The 11,473-nt window shown below is 52.5% G+C and overlaps 1 protein-coding gene across 1 annotated transcript in view; it reads left to right on the top strand.

Annotated features, from left to right (window-relative positions):
* The first annotated feature begins 719 nt into the window (after window positions 1-719).
* The window catches only part of Kiaa1614 (KIAA1614 ortholog), a 30,266-nt gene continuing 19,512 nt past the window's right edge, over window positions 720-11,473 (top strand). The window contains exons 1-3 of the mRNA XM_028759720.1: window positions 720-835; window positions 2,689-3,593; window positions 4,266-4,329. Of these exons, the coding sequence (XP_028615553.1) occupies window positions 792-835; window positions 2,689-3,593; window positions 4,266-4,329 (1,013 nt within the window). The 5' untranslated portion in view covers window positions 720-791. The remainder of the gene's footprint in view (window positions 836-2,688; window positions 3,594-4,265; window positions 4,330-11,473) is intronic.

Genomic DNA, 11,473 nt, shown 5'->3' with positions numbered 1-11,473 from the left:
CCAGCTTACCCTGAGGCCTCAAAGAGTGGCAGCCAATGATCTTGACCTAAGAGGACGCCCAAGGGTGATGGGGCGGCCCTGCGGAGAAGCCCACCGACCCATCCCGAAACGTTCTCCACACAAAGGCCATTCCTCAGCTTCCCGCTCCCGCGGAGCCGGGTGGAGTCGGCTGGAGCGTGGCGCCTTTTGCGCTCCGGCTGGGCCCCCAAGTCACCCGGGTGCCCGTCCTCTTTCACGCCCGAGTCACCGGGGAGAGATCGGGTCGGCGCCCGGGACACGGCCCTGTGGCAGCCGGTGCGCCCCAAATTCAGGGCGCATCCTTCGGCCGTCTAGGCGGCCCTCGCTCGGGGAGTGGAGCGGAGCCGCGGCTGCTCTGGGCTCCCGGCGTGCGCCCCGGTCGAGCGGCCACGACCCTGGGAGGCCGCGGGAGGCTGGGGGTGGGGACAGGCCGAGGTCGCGGCTCCTCCAGCCCCTTCCGCCGCCCCTCCTCTCGCCTTTCTCGCCCTCTCTTCCCAGGCCGGCCCGCGAAGCCGCCGGCTGGGCCTTTCACCTTCAAGCAAAGCTATGAAGTAGCGGTCGCCGCGGCTCCTGGCGCCCAGCGGGGCCCCGGGGCGCCTCGCACTCCCGCCAGCCCAGCCTCGCCTCGCGGGACCCGGGGCGAGACAGGCTTCCAGGGCGAGGCCTGCGGGCCGGGCCACACTCCCGCCCGCCCGGTTCAGGGCGAGTCCAGCCCGGGACTCTGCAGCGGCTCCGGACGGGGAGAGTGGGGCAGAGGCTCGCCTCTCCGAGGGATGGAGGGGATGGAGGCGGCGGCCAAGTCCGCGCGCCGCTCTCAGTGAGTACGGAGAGGAGCCGGGCGGGGTGGCGGGGCACACCCCGGGAGACCCGACCTCTCGACGCCGCAGAGCTGGAAGGGTCGAGGAGGCCGCCCTTCCCGTCCATTTTCATTCCAGGTTCTTTCTGAGTTAGAGCATCGGTGCTAGGAGTTATGACGTCTTCCAGGAAGGTCGTCCGGAGGCCTTCAGGAGAAGGTCTCATTCCACAAGATCTGCGGACAAGTCTAGAGTGCGATTGCAAAGTTTACCCGTCAATTTTTCTGAAAGCTCATATTACATCCTAGGCTTCTGGATTGGGTCTCAGAGAAGAGGTAGCTGGGCTGCAAAGAGAACCGTAGTACATTTTAGATCAGTGGTTCTCAGTCCTAATGCTGCGACCCTTTAAGACAGTTTATCATATTGTGGTGATCTCCAACCATAACATTATTTTCGTTGCTACTTCATGACTGTAATTTTGCTACTGTTACGAATCATAATGTGAATATCTGATATGCAGTATATCTGATATGCGACCCCGTGATGCTATGAACCGCTGCTCTAGATGACCTAGTAGAGAGAATGAATTCTGTAATCCTTAAACTTCACTGATTTACTGCTGTGAAATTTTGTGTTGTGTATGTATCTTGCTTTATAAAATATGTATATCCAGAAAAGCACATAAATTGAATTATAATAAGTGACTGTAGGGGACTTGGCCTTTAAGAACATCTTATAGTGGGTCCGTATTGTGAGAAGGAAATAGTTAACTTCTAATATGTAGCCTATGCACAAATTCTTATACACTGAGTTTACTTCGTATGGGACACAGGTAGACTAGGATGACTTCCGAGTGTTCTGAGTGATCACTAAGACACAGTTGCTTGTACAGTGATTAAGACAGTTGTCACTTCATTCTCTGTAAAGCAATTGGAATCAGCCTGGCCACCAAGGGGCCATATAATACTGGTGAGTCTTGTGATCTCTGTGGACTCTAGTCTTACCTAAGAACAAAGGGGTGCAGTTAAAGGGTCACTGTTCTTGAAGAGTCCTGACTTGGACTCCCACATGGCATCTATGTGATGTAATTTCTCTATACCTCAGTTCACCATCTGTTAAAAATAATATTTTTATTTCTATATTATACAATATATAACAATTATTATATAATAAATAATAAATCTTAATAAATCTTTATTTGTATAAAAATAATATTCTAGCACAGACATGTTGGAATCATTTTAGAAAATGTTGAAATGTTTGAAAACCTCTGGCTGACATAGAGCAGATAGCTCATAGTTTGTGACTGTCACCATTTCTTCTTTTGAGTACAGCTTGACTCTAGTCTAACACTTTTGCACTGGGGTTGGCATGAAGCTGTCAGGCAGCACCTTCTGTTGGAGGGACAGGTCCTTCATCCACAAGGAAGAGTACTGACCATTAGCCAACACTGCCATTCTCCTCTGAGGCCCCCTTTAGCCCAGGGTGGGGGAACTACACTGCTTTTCACTATGGTTCACATTTTGCATTGGATTGTTTGAGGCCTTGTTCTGCTCATCCTAAAAATGGGCATAGAAAAACGGGTATTATTTTCTTCAGTGGGTTTATTGCCCATGCTGCAGTAACCACCCTCCCTAGTCCCCTCACCACACTCGAAAGAGCATTCTTCATGCCTGGAGAAAACAAGCTGGCTAGTAATTTGTTTGTACTGTCCTGTGACTTGTGCTTTCCAGTGTGTGTCCACATCATATAGAGGACACCTCCTCTTCTTGAGGTATGCCATCTGAGCAGGGGTCCATATCAGTGCACTGTGGAGACCAGGCAGGTTCCTGGGGCCATCCAGGTTCAGGGTCTCAGCTTCTCTTTTTCCCTGCAGAGCATCCAAGTCGAGGAGCAGAACACACCCCACGAAAGCAACTCCAGCTATGGCTAGAGATGGCGCTGAGCAGTCAGACAGCAGACCTCTCCAGAGACCTTCACCCTGTCCCCAGGAAGATGGAGCACGTAACCTGATGCCCCCCAAGCCTCCCAGGACATGGGGGCTGCAGCTCCAAGGCCCTTCTGTGCTGGAGTCTAAGGTGAAGGCCTTGAAGGAGAAAATGACAGCAGGAAAACAGGGGATAAATCCTTGTCCCACTTCCCCTGAGTGTCCATACCCCATGAAATCCAAATGCCACCAAGTTAAGCCTGGAGCAGTCTGGAGTCTACCAGATGCCTTGGTGGTCCCCCATGCTCAGAACCCTAATGATAGACATCTGGCCAGACATGTTAATGAGAAGAAATCTGCCAGGAACAGTGGATCCAAGCCATCTACCCCTGAGAGCTGGAATGAACAAAGCCCGTGGTCTCCAGAAGCAGTGTGGATGCTGGCTAATCACGAGGAGGACCCAGTACCAAGGTCTGGCTCTTTACAAGAAAGTCCCAACAACCAGGTTTCTGCAGGCCAGCCACAGGGGCCTGGTCCCTGTAAAACCACCCACTTGAACAGCCTGAAGAAGAGAGGACCATACCCGCTTGGAGATGGCATGGTCACAAAGGCAGATCTGGACAGCACAGCTCTAACCTCCAAGGAGGATTTCATTCCTAGAACAGATCAGCCAGAGACGTTCTGGAGAGCTGGTGGCTTGGAGGCTCTGGGCACTGAGGCAAATGCTTTGTCCCTGTCTGACCGGGTAGAGAGGAACCGCCTCCTGCTGCAGGAGATCCTGAAGGTTTCCAGACAGAGTCCTCCCAAGGCAGGGAGCCCAGACTGGACTCCACCCTGGGACAGGGATGCATCAGGTGAGCCTTGCTTTGCCGGCTTGAGTTGGAGCAAATAGGACATGGTAGGGGGCTGGAATGATGACACAATAATGTCACCCACATAATCACTGTCCAGCTGGGACATAAGGTCCTTTATAACGCACATGCAGCCCTAACTGCCACAAACCCCGTGGCCCTCTAGATCAGTGGGAGGCTATTCTTTGTGCTTAGGGACAGAGGCTATGAGACTCCCTAACCCTGTAGCTCTTTGTAGAGTAGCCTCTTGTATTTCCTCTAATGATGTCGCCCATGCCATCCCCAGTGTGGTAACATGACCTCTGGTGGGCTAGCAGACAGGAGCACATCCCCAAAGAGTGGGCTGAGTGTCCTGCCCACTGGGCAGAGGGCCACAGGACACTGTTGGAGGTATGCGCTCAGACTCGGGAAGACATCTTTTCTCGAGCTTCATGACCTTACCTGAGTGAGAGCTTGTATGGATTCTCATAACCCATCCAAGTTCACTCACAGTCTGACAACCTGTGCCTCCACTTCTCAGACCAGAGCTTTCTAACCCCATCACACTGGAGATTAGATTTTAGTGTGTGGATTTAGGGAACATAGGCATTCGGCCCACAAAGGGGGTAGAGCATCTCTCCTCTGTTCACCAGTTGGTGGCTCTGCCCTGATCTCTGCTTCTGCTCTGGGCCCTAGAGCGACCAGCGGGAGACGTGGACTGGGACTCGGGCACCCCCCAGCAGGACTCAGGTCAGAGCAGGTAAGGGTTCTTCCTTACCATTCCTCCGTTTTCTATACACCAGAGCAGTAGGAACCCTTGCTAAGGCCAGAGGAGACAGAGGCAAACCTTTACCAGTAGATAGTGGCCTCTGCCAACCATCGTTCTTAAGGCCCTGTAGAAGGTACCAGCTGCTGGCTACCTATTATCTGGGCCAAGCCACTGAGTGCAGAGGTCTGCAGCAAGCCTTCCAGTATCTGCTTGGTGTCCTGGAGGCCATTTCCCCTGCCTAGGCTTGTACTTATTTTAATAGGAGAAATTGAGAAGTCGTAGTTATCTGCTTAGTTCATAGGATTATTGTGAAGCTAAAGGGCTTGGGTGTGAAACTCCTTGGGAAGGTACAGGAACAGGACATTTTCACTCCACCTGTTCCTTCCTAATCAGAGAAGTGTACAGGGCTCAGGGCCAAGGGTTTCATCCAACCTCTCAGCAGGGCCCACAGACTGTTTTCCTACCCCTTCATTTCTGTTTTAGGGGAGCTGCTGTGCAGAGAGTGCAGGGGGTGGGGTAGGGGACAGTGTCCCAAGTCTGGAAGAGTGGGATCTGAGGTGTGGTGGGGGCCACCTGGGGGCCTGAGCCTCTGCTGGTGCCCACTCAGAGGCTGGTCTTTGCCTTTGGCAGCCTTAAGCCTTTGCTGGGATATTGGCACACGAGGCTGAGAGAGGCCTTGGGTCTGGGAGTGGCCCCCTTTTCCACAGCTGCACATGACATCAGTCTGGGAAGAGTTTCATGATGTCTGCCATACAGTAGCCAGCTTTGTCTCTTCTCACTGGTCAGGCTGCTCCCTATGTATCTCACCAAGATTGACTGGACCTTCCCAAAGCACGGGTAAGACCTCTGTAACAGAGTGCATCTTATAATGACTTAAAATGACTTATGAACCACAGAAACACCATTTTTGCGGTCTAGGAGGCTGGGAATCCAAGAGTGAGAAGGCAGAAGATTCAGTGTTTGGTGGGGGCCTGCTTCCTCACAGATGGCATGTTCTTACTGCATCCTCACAGCGTAGAAAGGGACAAAAAGGGTTTTCTGGTGGACCTTTTATAAGGGTGGCAGTTTGTCCCCATGTTCTGATCCCATCATACTGGGGTTAGATTTCACCATACAAAATTTAGGAAAATGAGGGTGCCCAGAGTCAGAGTTGTGCTCAGCTTGGGGTATGGTGGTGGAGAGACGGACGGCTGGCTCTTCTTTTCTTCTTCTGCCTTCCTGGCTGCTGTTTTCAGTCTCTGACCACATCCTTATCTGACCCCACCACTGTGGAGTTCTGCTCCTTCTGTGTTCTCTTTACCTGCAGCCCTCTGAGAGAGCCTTGAAAAGGCTCCTGGGTGCTGTGAAGAAACCCCTCCCCCCAGCTGCCAGTGCTCTCCCAGCTGCTGGGAGTTTGCTCAGAGTCCTTGTAGAAAGAAGGCAAACCGCTGGCTTGCTCTGAAATAATGGGTAACAAAACCTGGTTCTCTTAAAGGAGCCACTCAATTGGGGATACAGAAAGACTTCCACCCATGCCTGTGAGGATATTTAGAATCTCAGGACTAGACTCCTAGAACAGTTTAATCTGACAGGCCATCTGTAGCCTTGGGTTCTACATCAGAATTCAAGTATGAGGGTCCAGTGTGATGGCACATAGCTGCAAGCCCATTGCTTGGGAGGCAGCAGCAATAGGGGTACATGGTCCATGGCTGCCTGGGGTACAGAGTGAAATCTTGTCTAGAAAAGAAACAGACAGATCTCAGATATGGCATGTGTGCATGTATGTTGTATGATTCACATATGTATTTGTGTGTGTGTGTATATATGATGAATCAGTGTATGTGTCTGCGGGGAGATATACACATAGAAAAAGAAGGACCAATAGACTTGTTTTAAGATCCTGTTCAATGACTAATAAAATGCCCCCTGAGAGTGCCTGGCATATAGAGCCACAGGCATGAAGGTCAAGTCCCTGCTAAGTAGACACTTAGGCTGAAGGGCCAGGGAACATAACTGGTTCAAGGAAGAGAAAACTCCAGCCCTGGCATGACGTCTGGATACAATGCAGTCCCTCTGAGTGAGATGGACTTACTGATGCTACAGATACAGAACTGACATTGCCCAGAGTCTTGGCTTCCCTTGGCTCATGCCCCAGGGGTGCCACAGAGCACTCGGGTCCTGGGCTTAGAGCCTGTGCTAAGGGGTGGAAGACTTGAGGCAGAGGAGTGCACTGCACTTGTAGCTGACGGTCTTAGTGGCCACCCATCAGTACCTGCCACAATTAATTCTTTGAGCACTGCAGACTCTCTTAGGGCTTGAAGAGCTTTCTGCTCAGTCAGATTTAGAATCTGAATAATCACGTTACAATCACAGAGCCAGGACAGCCAGGTTAACCCAAGTGCTCCTTGTTACTGTTCTACAAGGTGACAAGGCAAGTTCACGCTGATCGCAGAGTCCAGTGCAATGCGGTATCTGGACCAACTTGTTACAAGGTGGCCTTAAGGAGTCAGCCATGGAGGTGAGCTACCTAAAGACTCAGGTTCTCAAATCCTGCAGGAGACCTCTGTCCCCTACCCCCAGGGTCGTTCTCTAGCACCCACACATGGGTCAGGCTTTTGCTCGGTCCTGTTGGGCTAACACACTAGTGGCCTGTTGAAAGAGAAGGCCAGCAACTGCCATTTTCATTCTTTGGCCGTGTGCCTGGTGCTGTGAAGGCACTGTTCGTATAGCTCACACTGTCTGTGGACAGATCTTAGCCGTTGCTCTTGCTTCGCTGACAGAGAGCTCTCTAGGAGAGGCCGAGAAACTTGCCGAGGGCATGGAGACAGGACTTGCACTCGGGTCCCCAGGCTTGTACTCTGACTGCGATGGCACACTGCCTTGAGCTATCCCTTCGTAGTACCTCCACAGGTCATCCCTTGGATAAGCAACCCCTTGGGCTGGGGACCTGGGGTCTTCTATGTTCCTGCATCTTGATCTGTTCTCTGCTGTGGGGAAAGAGAGACCCACAAGCCAGCTGCGAGTGTCTGTGCTTTCATATGGAACCATCCCGCTTTGCGTTCATTGCTCTGCCCACCCTGCCGGCCCTGCCTGCCCTCTACTGCCACCAATGCCATCTTGGGTGTCTTTCTCCTTGAGTTCCTGGAGGCAGGAGCTGTGCCTTTAGAACAGGTGCTCATAACGTATCTGGCAAAAGCAAGCAGGAAAGAGCTGACTGAGGGCTCCCGGACAGCTGGAGCCTGTGAGGGCTTGCAAGGGTTTGGATGGAAACAGAAGGAACATTCCAGATGGGTGAGGGAGGCTGCAGCAGTGTTTGGAAGCATCTGAGGTGGGGAGTGTGGTGATCCATGGAGGAGAGCTGCCCGGGAGAGGCTGGAACTGAGATCTCATTTGGATGCAGAGGCATTCAGCCGTCTCCTTCCTGTTTCAGTTGCCTCCTCCTACACAAAAGGATGCTCTTATCTCCTGGAAACTTGGGTTGGTGTGAGTCCTGTGGGCTAAGCAGCATCGAGAAGCCTGGGAAGAGGCCATCTTGAGTCACTGGCCATTTTTTTTTTTTTTTATCTTCTGGGCCTAGAGCGTCAGGGATTGGGTAACCAAGCCTTAAGGATGAGTCACTGGGCATTTTGGGGTCACAGAGGTCACTGAGGAGTGTCCAGGGTAAGATGTCACTGGAGAAGTTGTGCCCATGCTGCTGGCTTACCCCGCATCCCACCCTTATCCTGCACCATGCAGACACAGGGACACAAAGAAAGCTGTGCACTTGCAGGCCCCAGATGCTCAAAGGAAAAAGAAAAGACCAGTAAAGCAGCACACCAAGCCTTTAAACTGCTTAACTGCTTCCACGGCGTCCAGGATTCTGTTCCCTGGGCTGATCCTACACAAAGCCAGTGCTTTGGAAGGCTCGGGTGCTCTGCTGTCTCGCTTGTCACCGCTTGTCACCACGTTCACATCACTCCACACACCGAATCCTTCTGTGGCTCAGCCCTGACCTGGGAGGAGTGCACAGAAGTTAACGCCTTCAGGGTGGGAGGGAGCTAAGCTGACCTCAAGAAAAGTCCCTTCTGGGAGTGTCTCAGACATGTGCCATGCCAGCTGTCTGTGTGCGCCATACTGAGCCAATACCATGCTGACCTGGTCATGTTCTGAGTCTCAGTGGGGAATGTGTCATGGTTCTTTGGGAACGTGGGACAGAGCTAGTCTGCCCTCTCTGGAAGGATGCATTACAGGCGTTAAGTTCTGACCTGCCAATGGCCTTTTCTTAGGAGCCCTTTCTTCTCTGTGGAGAAAAGGACATTGGCCTTCCTCCGCTCCCCGCCAGCGTCCCCCTGTGCTATGGAAGTCACCTTTTCCACAGAGCCCATCCAAAGCACTGACGTCACTTCTAAACATACCTTCTCCTTGCCAGCAGCAGTGTAGCCTTCACTGGCAGATGACCTTAGTTCATGTTCAAGGATCCCCCACCCCCACCCAGAGTGACAGGGTAACACTAGGACAAATAATAGGTGCAACAATAATACGTGCTAACATTTGTGGAATTTTACTGTTTGGAGAGACTGTTTCTCTCAACAGCTGAGCCCTTCTTAGCTTATGAGGAAACTGAGACTGACCCCTGAAGGCACTCACCGGGTGACACTTCTGGGAAGGGGTGAGGAGTCCTGAAGCCCACTGTAAACCACTTCTTTAGGTTTCATTCTGTGGGTGTCCTACGGACTGAGGAAGGGTGCGCCTTCACAAACCCTCGCTCTACAGCCTACTCAGGCCCACTCTTCCTCCTCTCTCCCCCAGCCAGCAATAGTAATGGTCTCTGTCCTTGACTGTCAAAGCTATAGCATACACAAATGGTACGGCACCGAGCAGAGGCTTTCCACCCCTTCTGCTGCACACTCTTCCTTCCCTGGCTGCAGCCTGGAGGTTGTCAGGTCTGTCTCCAGTCCTCATTCCTTGATTCATGTTCCTGAGATGAAGGGGTTAACTCCAGACTTGCTGGAGTCTATTGTTGTAATCCAGGATTATGATGGCTGCAGAGAAATCTCTCTCTCTCCCTTTGGTTTCCCTGGCTATGAGAGAGATAGTCTCCTAACCTGCCTCTCTGGAGGGGTGCTAAAGTCACTGCTAAACTTGTCCCCACTCCAAGAACCTGGCCTAGAGCAGAGGACAGAGGTGGTCACAGGCTCCCCTTGTCCTCAGGATGCAGGTGGTGTGAGGGTCAGAGACAAGGGCCTGAACACACCCATGGCTTTCTAGCTTCCCCCCAATAAGTCATTCTTTGGGTGGCCACTCCACAAGAGCCAGTCCTGTGGTCCAAATGGCCCCTAGGTGGGAATCCCAGGACCCCCACTCCACCATAGCCTGCCTGGCCAAAGACCCAGACTCACAGTGTGAGCCCTCTCTCTCCTGAAGTCTCATACTTACAGCTGGGAAACTGCTACCCTGGAGGAAAAGTAGTTGGCTGCCTTATTCCCACCCCCTGTCCCAGCGGTAACAGGCTACTGAAATTCAGGCTTTAAGATGCTAATAAATGCCGTTGGCTTGTAGGTGGCATTACCTGTGCCTGACTCTACACTGCCTGATTTTGCCAGGAAATTTCCAAAGGAATTGGAAGAACTGGATTGTGGGTTTTAGTTCATGCTAAGAAAGGTTGGATCTGGGCTATGTGCTCCTCTCTCTCTCTCTCTCTCTCTCTCTCTCTCTCTCTCTCTCTCTCTCTGTCATCCAAAGTCAGTTGGGAGAGTTTGAACCTATCTTTCTGGAGTGGTGGGTGACCTCTGGTGTGGTGTTAGGAGGTGGGCGATAGCAGGAACACACTTGGCATCCTACAGTGCTATGCCGGTTTGCTCCAGCGCGTGCGCACAAATATATGTATATGTATATGTATACGTATACGTATACGTATACGTATACGTATACGTATACGTATATGTATATGTATATACACACACACACATATACAGAGAGAGAGAGCGCCACCATCTCCAGGGTGCACAGTGATGGTGTCCTTGCTTTGCTGACCTTGGCTGCAGTCTGTGAAGGTGGCTGCCACTCTCCTCCCTGCTTGGCAAGTTGCTGCATAGATGCCTCCAGGCAGCCAGAGAGTCTGCCTTTCTAATCAGCGGAGAGACTAGCTTTGTCTGCCAGAGGAAAGCAGGGCAGTTGATGAAGGGAGGAGGGAGGTGGACAGCTGTTCCAAAAAGGAAACAGTGAGGCTAGAAATGGCTTAGAAACCTGGGGGCAAGGCTGATCTCGGTGGCAGCATCTGGCCAGCTGCCGAGGGTCCCTCCTGCCCGCCCACCAGGCCTTGTGACAAATACCCTCCGACAATCACAGAAGCCCAGCTGTCACCGGAAGGCTGCGAGCATGTCGGCTGGAAGCCAGAGGCCCACCGCTGCAGGGGCACCTCTGTGCGTGGTAACTTCATTATCTCTGCTGTTGGAACTGGAGCCCTCGGGAACACAGCTGCTCTCAGCTGTGGTTTGGGGAGCTGCCTGCTCTGGAAGCCATGTCAGGGGAGTCTTCTGCCAATGGAGGCCTCGTGGGGCAGCAGGCCTGGAGAAGTACTTCTGCATCACTGTGGTGAAGCCCTCCTTCCGAAGCCCTGCCTGGCCCTGCCAGAGCTCATGGCACAGATGGCGCCTTTATGCTAAAAGCCTTTCCCCCTCTGGCCCAAAGCAGTGTTCAAAACACACGACAAGAAGAAAACAAAAAGCCGTTATCTGCTCAGAGCCTGTTCAAGGTGTCCCGAGGAGCCCTTGTCTTGGAGGTCTTTGTCCACTCCTGTTCTAGGGATCCCTAGTACCTTCCTGAGATCAGGGTGTGTCCTATGTAGCATGTGGAGGGATTTGGGAGTACGCCAGGTGTGAGATCTAAGCCTTACCGAGCCTTTGGCTAAGTTCTCTTTCTGGGGCCTCCCTATGAGCAGAGTCAAGCATATGTGACCGTGTGGATGCTGGAGTCACATCAAAGCCTGTCTGACCTCAGCCACAGACATCCTTGCCCACCCTGGCACCCACGGAGGAGGAAGGTGTGGAATGAGCTGGGAGCGACGGGGTTGGCTGTCGTCTGCATCACTGCCCGGCTCTCAGTTGATGTTCGACCTTGAGCGATGTGTCCACATTCCTCTCCAATCCCGACACCCTCATCTGTCAGGCGCGGGGAA

This window comes from Grammomys surdaster, unplaced genomic scaffold, assembly GCF_004785775.1.
Source record: "Grammomys surdaster isolate TR1022 unplaced genomic scaffold, NIH_TR_1.0 130, whole genome shotgun sequence".
In the NCBI taxonomy this organism is placed as follows: Eukaryota; Metazoa; Chordata; class Mammalia; order Rodentia; family Muridae; genus Grammomys; species Grammomys surdaster.
This window is presented reverse-complemented; position numbering and strand designations above follow the sequence as displayed.